Source organism: Phyllopteryx taeniolatus, chromosome 14 (assembly GCF_024500385.1).
Source record: "Phyllopteryx taeniolatus isolate TA_2022b chromosome 14, UOR_Ptae_1.2, whole genome shotgun sequence".
Classification (NCBI taxonomy): Eukaryota; Metazoa; Chordata; class Actinopteri; order Syngnathiformes; family Syngnathidae; genus Phyllopteryx; species Phyllopteryx taeniolatus.
Window position 1 is genome coordinate 6,539,020 of NC_084515.1, and position 27,821 is coordinate 6,566,840.

The 27,821-nt window shown below is 40.8% G+C and overlaps 2 protein-coding genes and 1 long non-coding RNA gene across 4 annotated transcripts in view; 1 reads left to right on the forward strand and 2 right to left on the reverse strand.

Annotated features, from left to right (window-relative positions):
- Positions 1–473: 473 nt before the first annotated feature.
- On the reverse strand, positions 474–2,552 carry LOC133488790 (uncharacterized). Its single transcript, XR_009791742.1, has 3 exons — positions 2,411–2,552; positions 809–924; positions 474–640 (listed from the first exon to the last, which is right to left on the reverse strand). It is a non-coding gene; the product is annotated as an uncharacterized LOC133488790 (long non-coding RNA).
- LOC133488789 (mitogen-activated protein kinase kinase kinase 20-like) lies at positions 2,341–17,347 on the forward strand. Of its 2 annotated transcripts, XM_061797120.1 has the most exons (11): positions 2,342–2,705; positions 4,658–4,745; positions 7,275–7,376; positions 8,527–8,592; positions 8,730–8,758; positions 8,852–8,989; positions 9,235–9,321; positions 12,695–12,769; positions 12,862–12,968; positions 14,959–15,139; positions 16,181–17,347. In XM_061797120.1, the coding sequence occupies exons 1-11, from the start codon at positions 2,547–2,549 to the stop codon at positions 17,003–17,005; spliced, it is 1,857 nt and encodes a 618-aa protein (XP_061653104.1). In that variant the 5' UTR covers positions 2,342–2,546; the 3' UTR covers positions 17,006–17,347. The 2 variants fall into 2 exon arrangements, with proteins under 2 accessions (XP_061653105.1, XP_061653104.1); XM_061797121.1 differs by lacking the exon at positions 9,235–9,321 and having other exon boundaries at positions 2,341–2,705.
- A 569-nt stretch (positions 17,348–17,916) lies between these two features.
- dnah9l (dynein, axonemal, heavy polypeptide 9 like) overlaps positions 17,917–27,821 on the reverse strand; it is a 59,099-nt gene continuing 49,194 nt past the window's right edge. Inside the window, exons 73-89 of the mRNA XM_061797117.1 lie at positions 27,604–27,744; positions 27,350–27,520; positions 27,160–27,282; positions 25,645–25,835; positions 25,370–25,518; positions 25,154–25,281; positions 23,449–23,586; positions 22,561–22,650; positions 21,789–21,980; positions 21,564–21,683; positions 21,409–21,468; positions 20,332–20,514; positions 19,938–20,120; positions 19,759–19,874; positions 18,834–18,946; positions 18,620–18,760; positions 17,917–18,554 (exon numbers count right to left, since the gene is read on the reverse strand). Coding sequence (XP_061653101.1) covers positions 18,307–18,554; positions 18,620–18,760; positions 18,834–18,946; positions 19,759–19,874; positions 19,938–20,120; positions 20,332–20,514; positions 21,409–21,468; positions 21,564–21,683; positions 21,789–21,980; positions 22,561–22,650; positions 23,449–23,586; positions 25,154–25,281; positions 25,370–25,518; positions 25,645–25,835; positions 27,160–27,282; positions 27,350–27,520; positions 27,604–27,744 — 2,487 coding nt within the window. The 3' untranslated portion in view covers positions 17,917–18,306. The remainder of the gene's footprint in view (positions 18,555–18,619; positions 18,761–18,833; positions 18,947–19,758; positions 19,875–19,937; positions 20,121–20,331; positions 20,515–21,408; positions 21,469–21,563; positions 21,684–21,788; positions 21,981–22,560; positions 22,651–23,448; positions 23,587–25,153; positions 25,282–25,369; positions 25,519–25,644; positions 25,836–27,159; positions 27,283–27,349; positions 27,521–27,603; positions 27,745–27,821) is intronic.

Sequence of the window (27,821 nt, forward strand, 5' to 3'; positions counted from 1 at the left end):
AATACTTAATTTTTGTTATGATGCCAAAGATATTAGAAAAAATGTTTCAATACGATTCCATGAATTTCTACACCACCGCAAACTACAAACACAATCCAAAACATATATACTAATGTATATGTCTTACTTCATTAGATTTGATATGAAAGTCAGTTTTGAGTTTTATGAAGTGCTTGGTGTGAATCATCTCTCTCTATATGATGCAAGTGTAATTATATACTGTGGGACTTCTCTTCCAGTAAACCTGGTCTGTTTTCCGTACTACAGTATGTCCTTTAATAAGAATACCTCACTATGTCATGAAATAGATATGTCACTTTATTTACAGTGCACATTACAGAGGGTGGCGTTTAGATTAAGAATCCTGTTAGCTTTGCTTTAAGATTTACTATACTGTGTGTGTATATATATATATATATATATATATATATATATATATATATATATATTTTGACCACAATTTCTCTCTTCTCTGAAGCCTCTGAGAATTTGTGTTTTGGTTCAATCCTTGAGGTTGAGAGGCCTCCTTGTTGTGCTGGATTACCGTTTACCACTGAGAAGTCTCCACAGCCGATCTCACCTGTCCCCCGCTCAGTGATGTCGAACGGCTTTCCTGCCTGCCGATGTCACAGGGTCATTCCTGTGAGGATGAGGAATGCATGTCTGCTGTGTGGATGTGCACACTTTGTGAGATAGAGTTCAGTATTTGTGCAAGCCATGCTTGTTGCTAGCTGATTTACTCTCTGTCACATTATGGTCTGGGAGTACGTGTGTGTGTCTGTACGTGTGTGTTTGAGTGTGTACTCACGCAGTGTAGAGAGAGCTTTATATAGCCACAGTCATCCAGGAAGAAGGAATGCCCTGGATGCCACTGACCATATTTGAACAGCGAGTCTGCAGCAGACCGCACGCAGCACACCGTAACTGAGACACAGAGGGGGCAAAAGTACTCACTCTTTGTACTTGCATAGAAGTGCAGATTCTTGTGTTTAAAAAAAAAAAAAAAAAAAAAAATCACGTTGCACGTTGCCAGAGGTGGGAAGTAACGAGGTACAATTACATGCTTATTTTTGCTTAAGTGTACTTACTCTGTTACTTTTACTTCGGTAACAGAAAAGCTATGTCATGCGCTGACATCTGTGTCTGCTTAAAACTTTGCCGTTTCAGCCTACAAGTACTCGCATAAAATGCAAATTGCACTTCTTCCAATCCAATAAGACCTGTTTTATGCATTCAAAAGGCGCAGGGAGAAAAGGCAATCGGCAAAGTATGCACAGCACTGAAGATAAAGATGTAAGTTGGCAGAACACAAATATGTTTTGAGTATTAAAATCACAATACTGACAAATGTGGGTGAATCTACCTGTGGAAGTTCATTATAATCAAAGTAGCCTATTGTCAGCCTAAAGATGACAAAACATCAAGACCATTTCTTGTGGCTGAATTTGTGTGTATCTCCATCCATTTTCTGTACCGCTTATACTCACTAGGGTCACAGGCATCCTGGAGCCTATCCCAGCTATCTTCGGGCGAGAGGCGGGATACACCCTGAACTGGTCACCAGCCAATCGCAGGGCACAGAGAAACAAACAACTATTTGCACTCACATTCACACCTACGGGCAATTTAGAGTCCTCAATCAACCTACCACGCAAGTTTTTGCGATGTGGGAGGAAACTGGAGTACCCGGAGAAAACCCACGCAGGCACAGGGAGAACACGCAAACTCCACACAGGCGAGGCCTGGATTTGAACCCCGGTCCTCAGAACTGTGAGGCAGATGTGCTAACCAGTCGTCCACCGTGCCGCATATATATATATATATATATATATATATATATATATATATATATATATATATATATATATATATATATATATACACACACACACACACTGTCTATTATTTTAAAGTGATATTGGGCAATATTTGAATTTTTCCCATTTTTTTTGTGTCTATTTGTCTATGCGCTATTTAAAAATAAATAAGTTACTTACCTTTTACTCAATCGTTTTTATCACGGAATTCTTTGGAGGACTTCTTTTTACTTTTAAGAACAGTACTCTTACTTGAGTGCAATTGTTTGCTACTCTACCCATCTCTGTATGTCACATGTTATTATTATTGTGTTTTTAAACCAAGGGTTAGCTAACGTTGGCTTGACTTTGATGCATCAAAAACATCAATCGTGATCCCACAGCTAATGATAAGTGCATTTAGCATGTGTGATCAGGGTTGTACTTCCACTACTCTCCACTATTAGGCAATGTAACACTTTGCACTAAACAGCCAGGCCATGCCTCCTGCAGACTGTAAAGCCCCCCACTCTCCACCACCACCACCACCACCCTCTCTCTCTTTCCAGCACTTTCTAGTTTCTTCTCAGTGACTATCGCCTCTGCTGACTTACCAACTGACAACATCCACCCTCATCTTCAGTCCTCATCTTCTGCGTCCGAAGGTCACGGTGCGGGTCGAGCGTGCACACTTTGGGGGAAAGTGTGTGCGCGTGCGTGCGTGTGTGTGTGTGTGAGAGCCAGTATGCCATGTCGTCCCCCGGCTCGTCGTTTGTGCAGATAAAGCATGAGGACCTGCTCTACTATGAGAACTGTGGAGGAGGCAGCTTCGGGAGTGTCTACAGGGCCCTCTGGATATCCCAGGACAAGGAAGTGGCAGTAAAGAAGCTTCTCAAGATTGACAAAGAGGTAGGACATACATTTACACATACAGTAACAGGCTTTCATTGATAATAGCAAACTTTGCGGATAATTAAAACTATAAAATAATCAAAAAACCTCCTCCGAGGGCCTAAGTGGAGCAATTGTCAGCCGTGTTTATCTAAAACATACCTTTGGGACCCCCCCCCCCCCGCCCTCTCGACACTTTATGGATGAAGAAATAAGTTATGCCAGGTTCCTCCGATTGTACATTAGGGTAGAATGTGTGGTCATTTGGGATGTGCTGACGTCAGACTTGGGTGTCACACAATTTCCAGCCGTGCTATTAATATCTAAATAGTACAGAGGTTTCTAAACTCCGTGTCAGGAAGTTGGCTGACCAGTGGGTGAAAACGCTGGTTGGTATTGTTATATGGCAGCACCAGAAAACAATGTTATGTAATGTATGTCAGATGATGGAGATAAAAGTTTGCACAGGCTGATTAATTGTCAAGACTTATTTCTTTCTCACCCTCGCATAAACAGACGCAGGGCGGGTGGGCAGATATGGAAAATCGAGTGCATTGAAGTCATCCCTCAGTACAGACTAATGGAAGGAATCCTTCACGCACATTCCTGCAACTCAATGTAAACGGGTGATTAGTTTTGTTCACTTACGTTCTATACCTTCAAAGTGTTTAATAACTGCTGGTAGACAAAGTGCAGATTAAAAATGTTGAAACTGTGAGACCAACAAAAAAAAAGTGAAGAATTTAGTGACAAATGTGCAGGCGTTTTTTGGTGCATTTTTTGGTGCAATTTAGCAGGATGGATGCGTAGATGTTAGGTTGCCTGGCAACAGACACTTACTTGACATTTGCAGAGAGACCGTTTCGATTGAGGCCGAGTTTCCCAACCATTTTTTGAGTCACCAATACAAACTGGAGATGGAAAAAAATTAGGCTGAACCTGTCATTTGAAAAATCTGAAATTCCTTTTTGTCTTAACAGCACAAACTGTCAGCAATGTCACCGTACATCTTGGTATATGTCTCACATTTTGGTCATGATCATATGGAACATTTTGCATGCATCTCTGAAATTGCTGTCCACCCTGTCATTATGGGGTAACTGGCCCTTTAAGAAGCCCTCGGATGAGTTCAGTGACATTATAACGGGCATAAACAGTGGATAGTTGCAGAATATATATTTACACTTATGTTTTGTAATTTTTATCATTTTATATACGTACCAGGTAGTTACAGGTAGTTGTTGTCCCGCTTATAATGTCCACTCTGTCATAGTGAAATATCAATTGATATAAACACCTCGCAGAAATTCTATTTGTGAAACTGTACACAGTCAGCATGTGAACTGAATCATGTTGCTGAGTGAAAGTCCACCACGTGCTCATTAAATAGTAACATTAGCCAAAAATGGCCACCCTGTCAGCAAGCTTACATATTTTGCAGTTTGCATGTGCATTGTCTGCTTACAGTTCATTTATATGGAAAGTATGGGAGCTTGACCAATGAACATTTCTAACAGTATAAAATCTATTTAATGCAATGAATATGATGTTCAATGTAAATGTAACTGTTTTGGGCGAAATGGGGGAGTCTCAAATTCACCTTTTTGTGATATTGACTCTTAATCTGTAACCTTTTTTAACTTGGCATTGTCACTGACAGATACTGTAGACGAACAAAAATGACATCATTTGTTGTAAATACAGTACATTTGGACCAATTTAGTGAAATTGGATAATCTCTCACAGCACACTGTTTGGGCGTCAGTGTGTTAAGGGCATTTTGCCACTGTGACTTAGACATCACACAAATGACACAACAGTTCAAGATTGAGATTCTAACTTGTACGCTCGCACGGCACCACAAATAATTTATTTACACTTTATTATCTCAAAGATCGAGTTTCTTTGCTGTAGTCACGGGAGAGGAGGAGGTTAATAATGGCTCTCTCTTGGCTCGTCTTCTCTTGCAGGCTGAGATTCTCAGTGTCCTGAGTCATAAGAACATCATTCAGTTTTATGGAGCCGTGCTGGAATCTCCCAACTATGGCATCGTCACAGGTGTGAGCCTGTGTGTTCGTGTGTGCACGTGTTTGTCCTGTCATTTGCCATCTACTAAAATGACCTCATAAGAACATGAAACCTAAGAGCCAGGTTTCACAAGAAATTATTCAGATGCACCATCATTAGTAGTAAAGAGACATATTGTACAGTGGTGCCTTGAGATGCAAGTGACCTGACTTAGGAAGGTTATGTTTTTAGGATCACAAAACTTTGGAGCTATATCACTGGAAGTGCGTAGAGTAGCCAAATATTGTACTCAAGTAAGAGTACTATTACTTTAAAATAATATGCCTCAAGTAAAAGTCAAAAGTAGTCCTCCAAAAAGGCAAAAACGACTCAAATAAAAAAACTCAATAAAATGTGCAAATTGTGATATTACTGCATGTGCGTGCGTGTGTGTGTGTGAGAGAGAGAGAGATGGAGGGTGAGGGAGGGAGAGAGCGATTAGGACATACGCCAAAAGATGCAGGTTTTACAGTTACTTATGACCATAAAATAGGGCTAATGTTTCCATATGCACACAGCCAAAACCAAACAACAACATAAATTTACCACAATTTACCACAAAGTGTTTTCTCAAGATACAAGTGGGCTGGAATATCCACCTTGGGGAAGACAGTGCCAGATAAATACTGCAATGCATTAAATCTGTTGTTTTCCATCAGCCGAAATGTTAACAACACGAGTCACACAAAGGTGATTTTTTTTTTTTATTCTTTTTTTTTTTCAATACGAGTGATTTTGGTAGGCCCTCAAAGCCCAATAGAAGACATTGTATACTGTCATGTGACTGTCTTGTGCCATTTGAATTGATTGGTGAAGTGGAGTCAAACGTCACTAGCGCTTACGTTGGATGGGAGCAAACAGCGCCCAATGCGGAAGTCGAAGTCGTAGTCGGAGCAAAAAGATTGCGCATGACTATTTGATAAATAAGCAATAATTGAAAAATAAAAGTAGCGAGTGGCATGTAGATCATTGTAACGGAGTAAAAGTACCATTTCTTGTAAACACAAATCCTCGAGTAAAAGTCAAAAGTATGCTACATTAAAACTACTCTGACAAGTACAATTTATGCCAAATGCTACTTGAGTAAATGTGATGAAGTAAATGTAATGCTTTACTACCCACCTCTCTGTACTTCTGCTATTTTTTTTGTCATGATAGGTTCATCCTGAAAAAAAAATTGTGGTCGGTAATTCACGCTAACTACTCCAAAACAATTAAGTCAGTAAAGTTTAATTTTATATGAATATTTGATGCACACAGTAAACACATGGGCTTTTGCTATTATCACCTTTTTTTTCTTTCTCTCTAAGATGAATGCGCTCCCATTGAAATATTTGGAATTTCTTAATGGTAAAGATTAGATGATTCTAGTACATTAGTACATTACAATGCTTTTTAAGTAACATTTTAAACATTTTAATATCTATAATACTGCTATTACGGTACCATTTTAATATAGTTTTTTCTTTCATTTTATTTAATTATCTTTCATTTTATTTAACTCAAAACTTTTCACAATGATTACCTTAAAGTTCATTAATGCTGACTAATTAAAGTTACGAAATGTGATTCCTTGCCCAATACATGTCATAATGTTTCAATTAATGCTGAGCAGATGCAGGACTCCATTTCAGACAGTGTAACAACACACTGAGTCTAACTATGAGGAAAAAAGGACAATTAGTAGTTAGGTCAAACCATAAATATTGAAATGTTTATGCCTAAAACAGAAATCAACAGTAGTATAATGTAGAGGATTTCCTCTGAATACTGTCTCAGCTTTATAAGTGACTGTACTTTTTAAGAACAATATGCCACCGTGTCACACACAAAAAAGGCAATTTGTTTTGCAAGATATTGCATTTTCTTTAATACACAGCGTTTTCAGTACGTCATGATTGTGGCATGTTTGTACAATGTCTTGTGGTAGGGTTCTTCATAGAATAGAGTAGCATACGGTACATCTTTATTGTCATTGTTGCAGAAACAATTAAAAGTAGTTCAGGTTCAGTCGCAAAACAAGGTGCATAGAGTCTGTGTTAATGACCTGTTAAAGTTGGATTTTCATCCATAGTCGGGTTGTGTGAGAAACAGTACTCCTAAATGTGTATTAGTGAAGAGATCATCTTCCAAATCCAATCTCCCAAGCCTGATATTGTGTTTGTATGAATTTAAGTTTACACATAGACCTAGTAAGTGTTTTCCCCCATGAAAATAATCAAGTCATGCGAGCATACACTCTTGATAATTGTCTACTACTACGTGAACGAACGTTCTGGCTGTTGCGATTCTTGCTGCTTTTTCTGGCAGGACATTTGAAACTGATACCATCATGTTGTAATAATAATAAGTGTTGCATTGGTCAGAGCTGCTGCATTAGTCAACAACAAGTCAGATCCACTGTTACCTAAAGCAGTTAGACCTTACGTCACGTCGTGGTGGTGGATGGGGAGGTTAATACTGGGCTCTGGGTCCATGAAAAGAAATGCGCCAATGACTGTGTGTGTGTTCTGTGTGCAGAATATGCCAGTGGAGGGTCTCTGTATGAGTACCTGTCCAGTGAGCAGAGCGAGGAGATGGACATGGAGCAGATTATGACGTGGGCCATACAGATGGCGAAGGGTACTTGACTCACGCATGTGACAATATAAAAGATTTAATTGTTCATTAATCATCATTATAATCTCACAATAGGAGTAAACGTTTAGAATTTGTACCTGGGGCTAAAAAGCGAATCATGGAAAGTGTCTGTCGTCAAAATGCACGATAGCTTTCACAACCAAAATTACGTTTCCCGGTACGAAGTTTAGTTTAGTCTCCTTTGGCCACGTCACTCGATGTGCGGCGAGCCAAGAATGTTGAAGTAATGAGATGTGTGAGGCGTCTCAGTGCAGCGAAACAGCGTGTTCTGTAAATTGACTGTCTGTTGTCGCACTAGAGCGGCTCCAACTACCGGAGACAAATTCCTTGTGTGTTTTGGGCATACTTGGCAAATAAAGATGATTCTGATTCTGATTTAACTTGTAATAGTTAAATCAGTGGTTCTCAACTGTTGTCACCCTGGGACCTGCATTTTCCTATTGCTGCAAAATAGTGACCCACTTTTATAGAAGTCAAGAAAAATAAATCTTTTTGGTGTCTGCAATTTCACCGAAATGGGTCCATGATCTACTTTTGGTTCCTGACCCACCAGTTGAGTATCACTAAGTTAAAGGTTGAAAATGTACTTCAAACATCGCCTGTAAAGGTTTTATGATGGTGACAGTTTGACCCTGGAATACCTCTTTTGCATTTCCGTTATTATCTAAGGGAAATCAAATGCATTGAATTTGTATTCAACCTACTACTCTCAATAGAAAGTTGAAATCATGGTGGGTTAGGTGAATGATTTATTCAATGTGTACACTGTTCTGCTGCAACAACCAATGTCTCCATCTCAAATTCTAAGTGTGTAATAATAACTGATATTTTTTAGGGGAACCAAACATTACTGGCTTCTTTGGTGAATGTGTTTATACTTGTATTACTTCTCTGTGCTGAAGTACTGGACTTTATCAAAGAAGCATAAATTTTGCATCCCTGAAAGCTCATGACAATTCATTGATTTCTTTGACATTTTAGTACAGCCATCTCTCAGCATTAACTCGCTCGCAAAAAGGCTCACAAATTAGTAGCTTTAAAAAGGAAACATTGCCTCTTTCACCGTCAAACCCTTAAACTTGTGTAAAAGTGCAACAATGTGTTGATGATACTGTTTATTCTCCTCCATAAGGAATGCACTACCTCCATGCAGAGGCTCCCATCAAAGTTATCCACAGGGACCTCAAGTCACGGAACGGTAATGCAACGTTTGTGCTATTATTTCTTAAGCCTCTTTATGTATGTGTGTGTGTACATATGTATGTATGTATGTACAGGTATGTAGGTATTTATTTTGTTTTTCTATTGCTTCCTAAAGTTTTTCTTTCCTTCCAGTGGTCATGACAGCAGAGAAAGTGCTTAAGGTGAGTGTTAAGAAGTCTTACTGACATACTGAACCTGTTCATGCTTGTTTTGAAATAATGTTTGTTTATGTATTTATTTTACTGGCATTGTAGATTTGTGACTTTGGTGCCTCAAAGTTCTTGTCCCACACCACCCACATGACTGTGGTGGGCACTTTTCCTTGGATGGCTCCTGAGGTCATTCAGAGCCTGCCCGTTTCTGAGACCTGTGACACATATTCATATGGCGTGGTGAGCTACGTATATTATACAAAGTGCCAATACAGTTTCTGAGGCACTTTGTTATTTATGATGACTTGTATTTTTGGATTACTTTGTCCACATCTGCACCAAAATTGACATTGAGAACATCTTTAGTTAGTCAGTTGAGTATTGTTTGGGGTAACACATCCAAATCCTTTTGAGTGACTGAGGTCTGAGCATAACTACTAATCGAAGAGTTCCATTTGAAAACACAGTGTGTGCGCTGTGGCCAGGTGCTGTGGGAGATGCTGACTCGTGAAGTACCTTTCAAGGGGTTTGAGGGGCTGCAGGTTGCATGGCTGGTGGTGGAGAAACAGGAGGTACACACACACACACAAAGCGCACTTTTACGGACACACTATAAACACGTAACCTACTATACAGTATCTAGAAAGTGTTTGAGGAGGACGGAGGAACAATGCGATGCTCTCATGGTTTCCACTATGAGCTGGTGGAGCCGGCCGTGTATTTTTAGTCTTGATGTCAGTCGTGTGCTCTTGTAAGGTCCGCTGGATACACAAGCAGTGGAGCTCGGCCAGTCGCTCCACTTCTTTGCTAACTTTTACAGCTTGAGGAGAAAAGAAGAAGAAAGGATGTTGCCAATAAGAGGGCCGACTCGAGATGTTTGTTGAAGCTGATGTTTATCCATGTTTTAGTTGACTACCATGCAACCACAAAGACACACACACACACGGTGGAGGCTAACAAACAACCCAGAGAACATGATTCCGTTGTAGCTGTTGGCTAATCTCCAAATTCTCTCCCTAAATAACCCCCCGCCCTCCTTTTTCCCAGTGTCTCTCTGATTTCCCCCTCCATTGCTCCACCGCTCTCCCCTCCTGACCCTCCTACTTGATCTCTCTCTTTGCGCCGACTGGCTGATATTTTAGGATTAATCCCCAGAGGAAACAGTTTCCATTTACTGCATGGTACTGTGGAGCTGTCTGGACTCATTCAGACCTGGCAGCAATACTTTTATTAAAAAGGAGAGACATTACTTTTGAATGTCTGGGTGCTTCTATTGTTACCTACAAAAGCAATGTAAACATGCACTTTATTTTGTCATGAAAACATACTGAATCTTACCTGGTGAATTTATCACATTTCTAGTGAAAAAAACATCTTACTGTACTCATTTTAAGACAGTTTGGACTTGTTTTTCTAAATTTTCAGCAGGACAAAAAGACTTGTTTTAGAACACAAGATGTTATTTCAAGAGTCTTAAGTCAATTCATACTAGTCCCATTGACAGATTTAAACAAATCTATTTTAGGGATAAAATGTCTTGTTTTAAGTGAAAAAAAAATCTGCCAATGGAACTCGAATGAATTGACGTAATGAGACTTATAATAATAATAGATCATTTAACATGTCTTTTTGCCTTGCTGAAAATTTAGAAACAAGTAAACAATCTAAAATAACTCCATTAAGATGTTTTCACTTGAAATAAGATAAATTCACTAGGTAAGATTTAGCAGTGTATATATAATGTACAGTGTTGCCTTAAGATACGAGTGACCCAACTTATGAATTTTTAGAGGTATGAGCTGTCATTCGGCTGATTTTTCCCTTTGACTCGTGAGCAAAAAATTAAGGTAAGAGTGCTGTACGTTGTCAATGAACTCAACTCACTTCGCGACAAGCAGCAGTTTGGCACACCGTGAAATATTCTTGAAAAAAGGGCTTCAAGCTGTTTATTGCCAGTTCCAGTCGAAGTTTGCTGTCAAACTAAACAGTTAAGTCCGTTGAGCTTGATTTTAACACAGAAGGCAAAACGCCGAAGACTTGGCTAACAAAACTAGCATCGATGTTGCAGTAGTTGTAACCCTTTTAAGCAATTGATGTTTGAACACAAATACTGCAGCCACCCATGTAGACAGACAATATAACAATACTCACAGGCATTTTTTTCTTTATCCTCTCCAAAAACGACTAAAATGTCTGCAGCTTATTGAGGACCATTCACATGTAAAGATCCGTTTGTATGTATTGTACTGCCCCCAGCTGGCCAAGGTGCATACACCAGAAGGAGCAGTACAACATCCATTGAGTTGAAGCGAAGACTGTGGCAAAAACGGTTTAAATCTTTACATTCTATTTGTTTCTTACAGTATCCTTTGATAAAGTTAAATATTATACAGTGCTATTTTGCTTATTAAAGTGGCACTAAACAGGCCCAAAAATGTCATGTAAATTCAACACACCACAGAGAAGAGTAATGTTAACAAGCCTGCCAAATTTGAATGAATAATAATAAAAAATTGCTAAGTATATAAAATCAGGCTTCAAAACTTGAATAATAAGGGCCAGCTTTCAGACACTGTGGGCGTGTTGAATGGATGCGCCAAAAGGAATCAAACATACTGAGGGGTGATAGCTTATACGATGTAAAATCACGTTAGGAGGCTCAACTTCAAAATGTAATACATATTGTGGACTACAATCGTAAAAATAAGCTTACAAGTCAATTCACCCTCATTGTTGGTGACATAAAGTCACAGCTGAACACGGCACCTGACGACAGCGAGACAGTAAGAGGAAGCCCAGGTAGTTAGACAGTCGGCACTGCCCCATTCACTAGTATCAAGTTTACTGAACGATCCGTCTTTAAATGTGCCCTGCAGAGTCTGGTGGTGGTGTTGATGTTCAGCTCGCCTTCCGCGTGTGCTTTAAAAAGTTAATCCATCACTTTTTTATTTCCTCTTTTTTTTGGGAGCTAAAAGAACGTGACTGAGCTGTCCTGTAAATTGAAGCAGCCAACGAAGACGCACTTTCGGGGTGTAGCCAGCGTTAGCTTGCTAACTGCATGCTGGAGGAGTAAATGGGCCTTGTTATGGAAGCTAAGCACAGCTAGCACTCAACTGAGCAGCATAGCCAAACGAAATGATGTCACTTTGTCCTTATATAGTGGGGGAAAACGCTATATATGTATACGCAAGAAAAGTATATACCACAGCCCTGTGACATCACGGGGTAGTTTTAGCAGCCACGCCCACAAAATCAGGAAACTTCAAACGGTGAAAAACATGCTGAAGCTATACCTCAACAATTCAGCACTATATCGTTATAAGTCTTTGCAGATGTTTTCAGCACTTCAAACATATTTAATGTATTTTGAAACAAAACACGGATTTCTCCCCGTGCCTGCGTGGGTTTTCTCCGGGCACTCCAGTTTCCTCCCACATCCCAAAAAACATGCATGGTAGGTTAATTGAAGTCTCTAAATTGCCCGTAGGTGTGAATGTGAGTGAGGATGTTTGTTTGTTTGTATGTGCCCTGCCATTGGCTGGCAACCAGTTCAGGGTGTACCCCGCTTCCTGCCCGAAAATAGCCGGGATAGGCTCCAGCACTCCCACGACCCTTGTGAGGATAAGCGGCTCAGAAAATGGATGGATGGATTTGAGATTGTGTTTTAAATTTAGAGCGTGGTCATGGATCAAATAAAACTCGTATCTCAAGGCACCACTGTACCTGTTTATGCAAAAAAAAAATTGTTTACACAACAAGCTAAACTATCTTATTTCATTTATTGATTCATTGAAAAGGGACAATTCACATCCTTAAACATCGCTGTAAATGTGCCGTAGCCAAAAGTTTGAGTAATACCCAGCTATACAAGGCTATTCAGTTAAAAAAAAAAAAGGTTCAAATGTGCATCACAAATCAACTCTTTCTTAACGCCTACATGTTTAGAGGCTTACCATCCCCACTAGCTGTCCAGCAAGTTTTGCAGAGCTGATGAGGAAGTGCTGGCAAGCCGAGCCAAAGGTAAAACAATGCGTAACGCGCCATTTATTTGAACAAAATGTGATAATTAATACAAGACATATTTATTTCATCGTACGTGTGCATGTTCACAGGAGCGTCCGCAGTTCAAACAGGTGCTGGTAACCTTGGAGACGATGGCAAACGATAGTAGGCTACCTGACCAGTGCAACTCCTTTCTGCACAACAAGGACCAGTGGAGGTACACACTCACTCACACACACATGCACACACACACGCACGCACACACATACCTCTATATCTCTCGCTCTCAATAAACTTTCACACTCGCCAGAAATACTGTCACACACACCCAAAAAGTTATTGTTCACCAAAAACCCTCTCACCTGAACAAAGAAAAACCCTCACACAGGAAGAAGAAAAGCAACCTTTTTTCCACGTGAACCCTTTTTTGGTCAAAATTGGCTTCGAGGAGATTGAAAAATTATGTGTGAAAGAAAGCTCACGAATGAAAACAGACGCTATCTCAAACATTGAATGCTGATTGGCTCTGCCATAAAATACGTTCTTCCCTCTGTGTGAGATTTTTTTTGTTGTGTATGATTTTTTTATTATTTTTTTTAATGTGTATGAGGTAAATTTTATTTTTGGCCTTTTCTGCACCTCATCATAACCTGCCTCATAAATACTGTATATAAACTTCATACGGTACATTAAACATGCATGGATCCCTGTCCTAAGCACACAATTGTCTTGGTTCTAGGTGAAAAAATGCGTTTACTTCATGAACTGCTCAAATGCGTATCACGCACCCGCTCGTATAGAAGTCTAAGGGCTCTTGAACTCAGGATGTCTGACCCTGTACCCTGCTTTAGTCTATAATTAGCCATTTGCTAAGTGTTCACAGTAAAGATTCCTCTGCTCCCTCGCTGTCGTCACTCCATTGGGGAGGAAGACAGAGGCGTGACAGGAAACAGTGGCGACGAGAAAGTGGACGCCGTATGTCAGCATGAGGGAAAAAGTGTGAGGGCAGTTGGCAGCAATTGTGATAGATAAGGGATGAGGAACAGCGAGGTTGAGGCGGCCCATGGCAGAAGAAGCAAGCTGTGACATTCTGTGCATATTTACACAAATACATTGAGGCCATCAATTCTGTGTTTTGGTGTGGGATGAGTGAAATGGCAACATTATTGATTTCTGGCTGAGAGTACAGGATTAGTGTTTTGGAATCAAGGGGTTCATCACTGGCCTCTTCTGGTAGTAGACTATACTGCAGTTAAGACAAGTTCTCATGATTTGGCACAATATGGACTAAATTAGGCTTGCAAATGGATGGAACATTTCAGGTAAATGCCACTAAATTTTAGCTTTGGGAATATTCCAAATTGGAAACTTTCCATGTGAAATTGAATGGGAATTGAGGGTAATGTAATGGCTACATCAAGCATAAATTAAACTTTTTTTTGGGTCATAAACTGCCATCCATGTGAAATAGATGTCCTTGCCCACATGTAAGGGCATTACTGTAGCTTCATTGCTCCATCTTATTTCACTTCACTTGAGTGGCAAAGTATCAGAAGCTTGCTCGTACATCAAACAAATCGACCAAGTGACTGCTCGTAACTTGTAAATTGGGGCACTTGTAGCTCAAGGTACCACTGTACTTGCATGAAATCTGGTTGTTAAAAAAAATGTAAATATACATATTTTCCCCAGCTATATTCAAGTTTAAATTAAAAATTTTAAAGGTAAATTTAAAAGGTCCAACTTGACTGCCAGCATGTGGACCAGCTCTTCGGGTGGCTTTAGCGCGCCTCATTGTCAACAATGAGTGCGCACACATCACGAAGAGAAGGCGGAAAAGCCAGGGGAACAAGAAGTATGTGTAGTAATGTGTAGTTATTGTTTAGACATAAAGATGCTAGATGAAGTAGCATCCACTTCTCCAGGTAGTAGTTGTGGTATTTGATTGACAGTTGAGTGGGGTGTGATTTCAGTGCATTTTGCAGACACTCCCCCAGTACTTGAGAGTACAGAGAATGGCTTGATTTTTCACGAGTTTGAAGCCTCGTCTTTATGCCTGGCCAATTTTTTAATCATTCAAATTTGGCAGGGTTTTTCTTGTCAGTGGTCCGTAAAATTTACAAAACACATAGATTTTCACTTTGCAGGGAATTTAAATGAATACGTCTCTGACAGTGTCAATGAAATGTGTTTTGCAAATATTCCAGGTGTGAAATCGAGTCGACCCTGGAGCGCCTTCGGAAGCTGGAGAGGGAGCTCTACTCCAAGGAGAAGGAGCTGGAGGAGCGGGAGAGGCGGCTCCGGCTGTGGGAGGAGAGGCTGATGGAGAGGTCCAACATGACTCCCAGCCCCACCTCCTTACTCATGGATCGCTCCAACATGTCGCCGGTGAGTCACGTGGTGAAGTCGTCGCCGCTCTTTCTAAACTTAGGTCCATGTTATCACATCCTGAACTAGAAATGATCATTTATGCGTTTGTGTCCTATTGCAATTCTCCCTTCACATTTTACAATAAAACTTGATTAGATTGTCTTCAATTAGCTCAAAATTCCACTGCCAGGCTTTTGATAGATCCACACAGATGTTTTGATTTTTATATATTTTATTTTAACTACAGTATTTAAAACGCTTTGTGAGTCCTCTCTTTGAAGAGTTCTATGCAGTCATGTCTCGAGATACGAGTAATTAATTATATGACCACCATCGTATCTCTAATCATCTTTGCCTATTGAAATGAAATTAATCTGTTTCAGCCTCCCCACAAAAAACAAAAATTTTTTTTTTGTTTTTTTAATTATTAAAATAGCACTCTATAATATTGTACTTTATATAAAAAATACAGTGTTGACATAATTTAATAGAGTCTAAAGAATTAAACATTTTTTGCCACATTTTTTGTATGAATTCAATGGACATTCTACTGATCCTTCTGGTGTGTGTGTGCCAGGCCACCTAGGGGCAGTATAATATAGAAATACAGATATATTGACCTTCTCAGTAAGCCGTAGAAATATTTGTCGTTCTTTGCAGAGGATAAGGAATATATGTCTAAGTATTCTTATATTATCTGACTACATGTGTTTGCTCCATCGTTTGTGTTCAAATATCCGTTGCTTACAGGGTTACAACATTGCAAAACTGATGCTATTCGTTTGCTTGTTTATTGCTCTTTGCATTGTTTGTTAGCATTAACCTAAATGGGGTTTCCTAATACAAAGCTGTAGTTGTTTTAAATATGCAACATGGAATTCTCTTTGTTGTAAGTCAAAGCAAAAAATTGGCCGAAGGACAACTCGTATCTTGAGAAACTCATACCTTGGCTCACTCGTATCTCAAGGCACCACTGTATGAAGTAGATAAAATATACTTACTCTTTAGGATAGCTTATTCTAATTTTGACACTCCTCTGTTTCTCTGCCTCCCTATCAGTTCTTCACACCAATGTCCATCGGTTCCTCTGATTCTTTCTTCCGCTCGCACTCTCAAGACTCCAACAGCGTGGGGGTCAGCAGTGCCGGCGTTAGCTGCCTCCTCCGCACCCTCAGCAACGGCGACAGCGAGAGGGGGGGCGGCAGCGCGGTTCTGGAGCGGGGGGTGGGCTCTCTGGACAGCGGGCGGCTGCACGTCATGCTACGAGGCTTGCAGGGGAGGTTCGGAGAGGAGGACAAGGAAGAGGAGGGCACCTTGGAGGAGAAGGGATGGGGCCAGAGGGATGAAGGCGGGAGTATGGAGGGAGGAAGAGTGCAGGTGACGCTCCGGAGCTACCCGGGGGGGAGACTGGAGCGGGAGGAGAGGACGTGGGAGGAGGGGGACACAGAGAGAGGGGGGATGCAGAGGAGCAGGGTGACCACCTTCGTCCGAGGCTTCTCGGGTGGCTTCGGAGAAGCGGAAGGGGAGACAGACGGAGGATGGGAGGCGGAAAAAGTGGATGAGGGAGGGCTTGAAGGAGGGAGGCTTCCCGCTATGTTTAAAGGTCTCACTGGCACTTTAGGCGGCTTAGGGGACATGCTGTCCTTGGACGGCATGGGGGAGATGGACAGGCTAGGCGACATGGACATGAACATGGGGGACTTGGGCGTGGTGAAGGTCAGGAGCGAGATGGGGGTGAGAGGTCACTCGGGGGTGCAGGTGAGCATGCGGGCCTCATCCAATCAGAACTCTGTGAAGAGCTGCAGCGTGCGACACGGATCCAAAGTCAACATGGCCACCGCCGCCATGGACATGATGGAGCTCGACTGGTCCGATAGTGATTAGAAGAGACGTGATGACGGCACGAACGACATCTGTATGTGCATTCAGCTACAAAACTGAGCAAACACACATTTTATTTGTTTAAATGTTCCTTGTTTTTTTTTTTTTTTTTTTTTTATCAAAGCAATAAACTAAACCATTGTCTATGTACTGTGAAGAGAGAAGAAACAATTACTGTTAATGATGAAGGCTTCACCTGTGTAATTTACTACCACATAACATACTGTAAGAAGTGTCTGTATTGATTTTCTGCTTTGTATGTAGATTTTAGTAGATTTTGAAGAGCTCTGTGATCCTGTGTGCATTTTTGCCATTTTCATTTTTCAATAAAAAAAAAGACTGACAGTATATAGTTAATTTTTTTTTAACATTATAAATGTGTGGAAAAGGGGACACAAATGGGCAATTCAGACACAAACACACACACGCACACACAGACTCACTGGAGTGGACCTCATATTTTATCCATCCATCCATCCATCCATTTTCTGAGCCGCTTCTCCTCACTAGGGTCGCGGGCGTGCTGGAGCCTATCCCAGCTATCATCGGGCAGGAGGCAGGGTACACCCTGAATTGGTCGCCAGCCAATCGCAGGGCACATACAAACAAACAACCATTCGCACTCACATTCACACCTACGGGCAATTTAGAGTTGTCAATTAACCTACCATGCAGGTTTTTTGGGATGTGGGAGGAAACCGGAGTGCCCGGAGAAAACCCACGCAGGCACGGGGAGAACATGCAAACTCCACACAGGCGGGGCCGGGGATTGAACCCCGGTCCTCAGAACTGTGAGGCAGACGCTCTAACCAGTCGGGTCACCGTGCCGCCCTCATATTTTATTTGAACTAAATTAAATTATAGGCCACACCACAAGAGGGTGCAAATTCCCTCTACAAACGGCAATGATTGACATGTCATTACACATGACATAATAATAAAAAAATACAATTTAAAAGCATTTTCTTTTTAATTTTGCGGCATAATGCGCATGCCAGAATGCGGTACTGGTTGACACCCCATATAGATGCCACAAGCTAGAGCCAAAGCATTTTTTCTATTAGACAAGGCTATGGCTCGACTAAATGAAGCTCCTCAACTCACTTCAACATTGTTCTTAGCCCAAAGATGCCACAAGATGGCATCAAAGGAATATTTTTACATTATCTCTAATGAGTTTAAAAGTCTGAGTAAAATGAACGTCAACTTTCCGGAATGAATTGTGTTTGATCTTAAAGTTTGATCTTCTTCACTTCAGCAAACTTGAACAAAGAGTATATGGCCATAAAATTAACCAAGTTGAGTCACACGCTAAGGAGCAGAGCCACTCCGGCCAGGACCCATTTGGCAGGCCGCTCCCTTGTTTTCAGGCTCAGAGTCCAAACATACGTGGGTCCTCTGATCTTGGTCTTATAGAGAGGACACTCGTAGATGTTCCTGGTCTCCTGGCGGTCGTTGGGCACAGCTCGGACAGACATGACGGGCATGGCCGGTGTCAGCTCCTTTAAACGCGCTTCTGTGATCACCCCGGCTTGAGCATCCCACCTAGCCCCTAAGAAAATGATCAGAAAATGATAAGAGGAAGACTATGTAAAAATCCCTATTGTTGGAAACTACCTTCCATGTAAAGTCCATATACATAAGCCCCCTCTCTTGCAGGCTGGTTGAACTCTTCCTTAAACTTCTTGGTCACGTCCACAGTCAGGTTCACTTTATCAAGGGGCCACTCGTTCTTACGGGCCAGACTCTGCATCACGGCTAAAGATGAGAAACAAGATAAAACCTTTAAATGCTCCAATACAGTTGTGCTCATGGGATGAATGTCTGTTACCGGTGAAGAAGGACTGTGGGTTGAAGAGTCCACTCAGCCACACAACAGTGGGCAGTGACAGATCTTGAGTCCAGCTGTCCAACTCTTTACAACGCTGTAACATGTTATTGTACCTGGTACATACACACACACACACACACACACACACACACACACACACACACACGCACACGATCAGAACATCCATGGCAATGCAATCTCTGAGTGAGTACATACTATACATACACACCCACTTCAATACCGCCACAATCTAATGAGATCCTATATAATATGAGAAATGAGAAATTCTGCCACAATAAATTGTATTTTTTAATTTTAGCATTACTCTATTTTATATGTATTGTATTTATGTATATGTGCCCACTTTGGATCTTATTTTACCTAATGTTTTGACTAGTGAGTATACATTTCGTATTGTCATTATCGGTGTGTTTCTTTTGAGTTTAATAAGGAAACCTCTGTCATCTAGGACTCGTATTTCATAAAATGTAGCAACCTTTCGATTATAAGACTGATAAAAGGTTAGTTTCCTAAATTTTATACACATAAAAAGTGGCGTGGTGCCCTCTATGAGACAAAATAGCTCGATTGATAACATTAAGCGTCAAATCACGCAGGCATTGCTGCTTCGACGAATGTATTTCTTAAATAAATAACCTTTTATCCAATTGTCAATATACGCTACAATACAATGTTATGTTTCTTATGAAATGTATCATGCATATGCTATGTTTCATTATTATTTATTGATACAACAACAATAAAGTGGAGGGCAATTATCTTCTTGCCAATACGTACAAGAATACACAATTTGATCATATTTTCACATGATAATTTTACTAAAACCAAATGACAGCTCATTGTTATTGTGTACTGTGTAATATACGTATAATCGCACTGAAATGTTATTCATTCCAAACAATACCATATCGCCAGGCTGTATGTGGACGGATAGGCCAGCTTGGTCCAAACGTCAGGAACGTTGTCAAGGAATAAAGCTGCCTGGAGCTTCTCCATCTCGGGGGAGATTGCAAGCTCACCCTTGACAGAAGAAGATGGTGATTACATAGAATGACGCACACCCACACCCAAGTTTTAGCATACTCTGAGTCCCAGGTCCAGCTCTTTGAGCGAGCGCCCTATCTCTGAGATGAGCATGTTCATGCGCTCACACTCCTGGAAACAGACCAGGATGTAAGGTGACCGTTCTCCTGTCTTGGCGGTGATGTCAGTCAAGTTGTATTGCTCCGGAAGCATCTCCAGTACCTCATCCAATACTATTTTGACCTGTAGTTGGGTTAAATATTGAGGATACCAAAATGAGGCCATTACAATCTGATAGTCAAAGGTCCAAATTCACCAGAGAACAAAATCTGTGGTTTGTTTGAGACAGTGTAGCCCAAATAGCCAAAATATTGGACTTTTCCTGCAAAAAGACTTCGAAAACAGTAGGTGTGTTCCATTCTTGGTCCGAAGTGACATGCAGGTGCCGCTGTACCTTCTCCTCCAGTGTCCCCGAGGCCCCTTCCCCCATCACAGCATCAGGAGATTGGAGCTCCAGTAGAGTGCGGAAAAGATTTTCGGACGTCACAGTCAGAAAGTCAATTTCCGCGTTGGGGTGCAGCCCGTAATGCACAGGACTTTCGTGGGGCAGCATCTCATCTATGAAGTCATGGTAACCCTTTGGAGACAACCAACATAAAGTTTGATGGGGGACCGTTACAAGGAATGCCAAAATAACATACACTCACTAGCCACAACTGCAAAAGCCAATGAGATCTAATGTAAAAAAAAAAAAAAAAAAAGCTTTTACAAAGATTATAATTCTCAGTTTTTCTGAATGTGATGAAAAAATTTGAAACAGTTCGCAATTCGCATTGCAAACTACAACCGTAATAATAATACATAACTAAATTAACACTTCTCTGATGACATCAACCAAGTCACCCAACGAAGTGTCGGCTCTTTGGTTTTCTGTATTTCCTCAAAGAGTGACTCCCTGGTAGACTGCCTTCCTGAATTCTTCCACTTGAAGAAATACATGCCTCACCTCAAATAAAAGCACGTGTTGCTGTACCATTCGTGTTCAAGCCGTTGCATCAAGGCTTAAAGCACTGCAACGTAGATGCTATTTAGCGTTATCATTAAGCTTGCAGACTGAAAGGCTAAGCTAGGTGGTTGTTTTAAATACACAAGGTTGTGTTATGTTGTCAGTAAATTTTAACTGGGAGTGGCAATAAACATCTTGAAGCTTCTCTGCCAAATTGCTGCTTTTTGTGAAGTCACTGAGAGTCACTGCCACAATACAGTGCTCCTATCTCAAGTTTGCACTTGCTAATTAGTCAGACACAATTGTTTTGTTTGTCCATTTTGTACTGTTATTTTGTTTTCCATACGTTATCATTTGCATGTTCACAATAAAAATCACTACTACTACTACTACTACTACTATATTATATAATATGTCTGTGTGGTGGTGTGTCAACTGACATTAAGGCCAACATTATTCATCAGTATTGCTTTCCAACTATCATTTCTAAACATAAGCAAGGAAAGGTTTTCCAAAACAGCTTACCTGATAATCCACATTGGACGGAACCACAAATCCTGGAGCCAATGCAAGTTTACGGTCAAACTGTCAAAAAAAAACCCAAACAAAAAAAACATGCACATGCTTTGATGTCAAAGTTGTTGCTCTGCTCGGGTTCTTTCTAATGCACACGTATAAACCTGGTTGGGCTGCATGTATTCTTCCAGGTATGTTCTGCACAGTCTTCTGTCCCAGTCATCAGTGATATGTCCTCCATACATAATCTCACCAAAAAGATATCGCAGGTCCTCCCATGGTACCTATCATTAACACAATCCTCACCTGTTACAGTAAGTGCTAACTTCTCATTTTTATCTCTGAGATATACACCGCTCTCCACCTCTCATCATCATGCAGGAACCCACCTGTGCATTAGCCTCCAGGTAGTTGTAGAGGACATTCACTGATATGGTCAGGTCTCCAGTGTTGAAAGGGTACTTCCTGTTCCATCCCTGGGGTCCAAACTTCCTCCTCTCAGCCACGCAGGCATGGAAGTAACACAGAGAGAACAGGATAGTCTTGAACTCCTGCTCGCGGCTACACTGGTCAAGAATGCCCTGCCCGAGAAAGAGCAGAGAACTAAATAAATGACATCATTTGGCACAGTGGTACTTTGACTTCCGAGTTGAATTCGTTCTGTGATCAAGCTTGTAACGCAGTTATATATCAAATCACTTTTCCTCATTGAAATGAATTGAAATGCCATTAACCTGTTCCAGCCCCCCAAAACAAAACATTTTTTGTTACATTTTAAGAAAGAAAAAAAGCACTGAATTTTAATAACATAATGAAACATTATAAAAGAGAATGTAAACAAAATACATTGGTTGTATAAAGTGTAATTACTGTACGTACTGTAGTATTTGTGGATTGGATGTGTGCCTTTAAGGGGCGTGACCTAGTGAGTGACATCAGTAGCGCCTGGGTGTGAGTTGTGGGCTACAGCAGATCCTTGCAAATGTTATCATTTTGTAATTTTGTGTTTGACTGTTTGTCCCATCTGAGGGTATTACAGTGGCTTAATTTTTACAGGAAAAAAAAAAAGCGATCAAGTGACGGCTGTTCACTCAAAAAACACGTGGGCACTAGGAAGTCAAGGTACAACTGTATTTGTACTAAAACATGGTAGACACTGACCTGGTCAAAGTTATCCAGCGCTGCATGCAAGTTAGCATGCATCCCTGTTGGAGGCTCATTGGTGACCTTAAGAGCATTTTCCAGAATGCCCTAAAAATAAATAAATGCAATTAAATTGATAAAGCAGCTGTCAAACAATGTCAATTGAAGCTGAGTTTTGTTATCTTTGCATAAATCATTAGCCTAACAGCGCAATTTCTCAAATAATGTGTAAACGTTTCGGAAAACAGGAAAAAACACAAGATTCATCAAACAAGAGTCCAGTTGCCTCCATTCAACCTTTGCAGATTACTGTTAGGATAGGCCTCCTTCAATTACACATATTCACATATTTTAGGCCTGAGTCTTAGTTGTTTACTGCTGTAGACTTTTCACTTCTACGGCCTTGAATTTCTCTATCTAGGCACCTTAAGCTTTCTCAACCGAGAGAAGTCACACATAGGAAAAGTGCTGAGACATTGTTAGGCTGTGTCCCACCCCTACGAGGGTGTAGACCAAGACAGGGTAAAGAGAAGGAGTAAGCAAGGGGGAGACAGACACTCTCCAGCCGCCCTGCAGAGTCTTTCTCCCAGCACTGGGTGTCAGTCAACCTCTAGCATTAAACATCCTTAACTGAGAAAATACAGTCTTCTGGTAGTTAATGATAATGTTAGTACAGCAGAAATAAAAGAAAATGATCCAGCGGAAGATCTGACGGAATGTCACATTACCATAACCTGGATGACTAAGAATCCACACAGATATGAAGAAAAAAAAATCTTTAGCAAGCATATATTGTGACAGTAGGTTAAAAATGACTTAGGCAACAATGCAATTCTATTGTGTACATATGTTGAGAGCGTACATGTAAACTATATTAGATTATGACGCTTGCTGCATGTACAGTACCTGTGGAATGATGTGTTCCTGGGTGCTTGGTGCAGGCTCAGCACTCATAAACACTCTGTAGTCAGGATGACTGCCTTCACAGTAGCGCTCCAGAAGCTTCTCCAGGGAGCCCAGCCAGCGAGCAGCCAGGTGGATGTTCTGTAAAAAAAATGGTACTGCATAATAATAATAAAATGTATCCACAAAAAAACAAAACAAAACAAAACAACAACAACAACAACACAATTGCTCCCATTTTCAATGAAAGCTAGTAAGATGTCTTTTATGGAAAAAAATTGTCACGGTCTGTGTTTTTGTTTAGATTATATTTAGTTTTGTTTCATGTTATCTTGTGTCCCATGTTCATGGCTTGTTTCGGTCGTTAGGTTTTCGCTTCTACCTGTTCTCGTTAACCCTGTTCCTTGTGTCTACCAATCAGCTCCCTACAGCCACTCGTGTCTTGTCCAGGCGTGCCTCGTTGTCTCGTTAGTTAGCTTGTATTTAGTTCCCTGGTTTCTTTCAGTCTGTGACTGTTCATTGATGCTGTTGATGATTAAATCTTGCTGTTTTGGGAACTTTGTTAAGTTAGTATTTCGATTTTTCCACCATGTGCCTTGGTTGCCTTTTTTGATTTTAGAAATAAATCCTTTTTTGAGACTCCTGGATTCCCATGCACTGGTTCCCTTGGGTCCACCACCATTTTGCCAACTTCACCACAAAAACCTGCATCCCATAACACAAATGGTTATATCTTTTAAACATGTTTCATCAAATATATTTAGTGATTCAGAGGAACACATAAATTCACATTATGAAGCAACCTTTAAAGAAATAAGCCTTTTGTTAGCATATACATGCTGCCAGAACTAAGACAAGAGCATGCAAAATCCTCTTGGACCCTCCACATCCTGGTCACCAGCTCTTCTAGCTCCTTCCCTCAGGTAGGCGCTACGGAACAACGCAAACTAAAACTAGCAGACATTCCAACAGCTTCTTCCCTCTTCCCATTAACTTCTTAAACAGTTAACTTACAATTCCATTGTAACATGCTGCCAATTTGCACAATCAACATTGTCCCAGATTATTGCACTACTAGTCACTAAACTGCATACATTTCTTGAAGTCTCTGCGCCCTTTGCACAATGGTCATTGCATCGGACTATTGCTCTATTAGTCATTCAAACTGCTCTCATTGCTAGAGAACTCTGCATCTTTTTGCACAATTGTCAAAATAAATACATACAAAATTGTACATTACCAGATTACTGGCAACCTTTTATTGCTCAGTGACTGTTTTGTCTCAATGTCTTTATGTCTCAAAAGTATTCTCTGTCAATTGAGTGTCTGTTGTCGTACTAGAGCGGCTCCAACTACCGGAGACAAATTCCTTGTTTTTGACATACTTGGTGAAATAAAGATGATTCTGCTTCTGATTCTGATTACTCTTTTGTTTCATTAGGTTAGGATAGTCTAAATTAAGCCACGATATGTTACATTATGATGAGCTGAACAACACAATATAAAACTGGGTTACATTAAGTTAAGATGAACTAAACTATATACATATGTGACAGTACATTGTTATGGTAAAATAATGTAACTTAACTACTTTAATGTATCTTAAATTAGAAAAGAATAAAAAAAGTGGGAGTCAAAACAAAAGTGCTGTGTTTATACAGTATTTTTAAGTCATATGGTCATCCTGATGGAAATATGAGAAGTGAACCTGCAATATAACCCAGTGACCCTCCTTTGCAGCGGTTTCCATAGCAACCGCAGCCACTGCCTCTTGGCCCTGACCCAACGACACGTTGTGAAGCTTGCCAAGGTCGATGGTGAAGCCCAGCTTTCTCCCTGACGACCATAAGAAGTACTGAACTAAGTTAATCTGTTTCACATTTGGATGCAATATGTACATGCTATTTGTTTGTGTTTTATGTACCAAGCGACTCCACATCTTTAAGTGGGTCCACTCCAGGAGAGAGAATGAAGAACATAGGAGAGGCTGGACCGCTTTCTCTGAAGGACTTTGCAAATTCTGTTTTACGACCTTCTGTATATTTCACCCCAAGCTTCTCATCCACAAAGTTCCTACAATGGAAACAATCCAATAGTAATGAGAAAATGTTACCTCTTGTCCAGTTCAAGTGATAAGACCAGGGAGTATCTGTGAGGAAGCAGAATTGATATTTTGTGTTAGATGGAAATGCTTCTCACCTGACAGCATATGTCATGCGGTCAGGTCTCAGAGCTCTCATGATGATGAGTTTTTGCAGGGAGCTTTTCCCTTTCCAGTCCTGAGGAAACTTCTTCTCCGGAGACTCGGACTCCACCATTTTCTTCCAGCGCTTAGGAGAGCCTTCAATGTCCCGGTCCAGACCTCGAAACTCATCAGTGAAACTCATCACCTTTGGAAGATGGAGGTAGAACACTAACAGACCGAGTTTATAAAGCTACGATCAAAAGGTTTTTTTTCAGGTGTACTGTTGGTAAAAAATACATAGCAAGTATTAAAAAAATAAATGACATAGTACTTTTACTGTCAAGTATCCAGTCGGGGTTGAACCTTCTTCGCATTGCCGTTTAAAGCTTGCGAGTCGATTAGTCGCTAATCATGTGTTTTTGGCATCTCATCTTCCAGTTGGCCAATTTTCACAGAACTTTTGTCTTGCCCTAGTTTGTCATTCAAACAGCCACTTGGTCATGGCTGGCTACGGGCTTAAATGTATATACTGTAGTAACACATCAGCTTTGGTATACAATATCAAGAAAACTCATGGGATTTTATTCAGGGACATCGCAGAGTCACAGGTCGACCTGATGTTGATGAAAATATGGAATTCGGGACTTTCCCAAATGGTGCTGAGGGCATAAAACTGCTACATTGACCCCTCACTCTCATTGGGGCTTAAGGAGAATTTTGTACTCTTAGATGTGAGTAATTCACCCCCCCAGCTAAAAAAAAAAAATGATTATAATTGCCTATAGTAATAGTTTAGTTTACAAAAACAAATTCCTGAGAGATAATTGTTTTTTGTTGTGGTTAAAAAACAACAACAATGCACTAGAAGTGTGCATGTACATGTACAAGCATATCTCCTCCCTGACATACAAAGCTTGTCTATCAGTCAAGCTGTATCAATACAACACACTTCCTTGAGACCAATTCTTATTTAAACAGGGCTTTGGCGGCATCTTGTGCTATTTTAGGGTGTTTTACAAAAATTGAAAAACTCGAATAGGTGAATTTGCGCCTAGTGAACCATGAATATAAGGAGAATTCCTATATTTTTGTTCTCCAAAAATTAGAGTGTACTTGTACTGTATGTATATTTACTATGATCCACAAAAAAGTAGAATATTGTCATGTCATTGTCAACACCGCTTATCCTGGTTAGGGTCGCGGGGCGCTGGAGCCTATCCCAGCTGACTTCGGGCGAAAGGCGGACTACACCCTGAACTAGTCGCCAGTCAGTCGCAGGGCACATATAGACACGGACAACCATTCGCACTCACATTCACACCGTCACTGAGTGGGAACTGATCCCACGCTGCCCGCACCAAAGTCAGGCGAGTGCACCACTATACCATCAGTGACTTAAGTGGAATATTCAATCAAGTAAATCTCTACTGTAGAGAACATTAATATTAGAAACCTTTACACTTTATCTGCACTCTATGAAATATATGTTAATAATTTTTCGGGTTAGGAATGTGAGGTCATCTCTGTACCTTGATTGCACTCCATGCAGCGTTGGAGAGAAAGTCCAGCGGGCTGACAAAAGAGTGGTCGATGTTGAAGCGTAACAGGAAGTCCAGCTCGTGCACATCTATCTCCTTACCCATCAGGAGCAACTGGAGAAAGATTGGAGATTATTGTCAGCGATGATACACATTCAGACACAAATGCACACAAACACACCTGGAAGGCCAGTTGTGCAGTGAAGATAAGCTTGTCTCTCTCAAAGAGCCCCCTGCTGATGTAGTTGAAGGTGGAGTATGTAACACAATCTATAAGCGTTTTCACTCTACTGGTCACATCCTCGCAGGGCTCGACCATTTCCACCGCTTTGTGGAAGACCATGTTGAATGCCTGAGGACGTAGGAAGGATTCTCTTTGCAGTGATCACGTGTGATGCAGCCGTGTCGGCGCTCCCCTCTCTGGTGTGTGGTTACCTTGAGGCTGAACTGGTACATAGAGTTGATCTTCTTGAGGTCATTTATGATAAAGTAGAGCAGGGAAGCTCTGACAGCCACAGGACGATAATGTTCTCTGGCTTCGTTTATCTTCACCTCGTTGACTTTAGCTTCCAGGACCTGGGAAGGAGCTTATGTTGTTTTTATCACCACTTGTTAGTGAATGATCAGAATTTTGGTGTTGATCCGGAACTTTG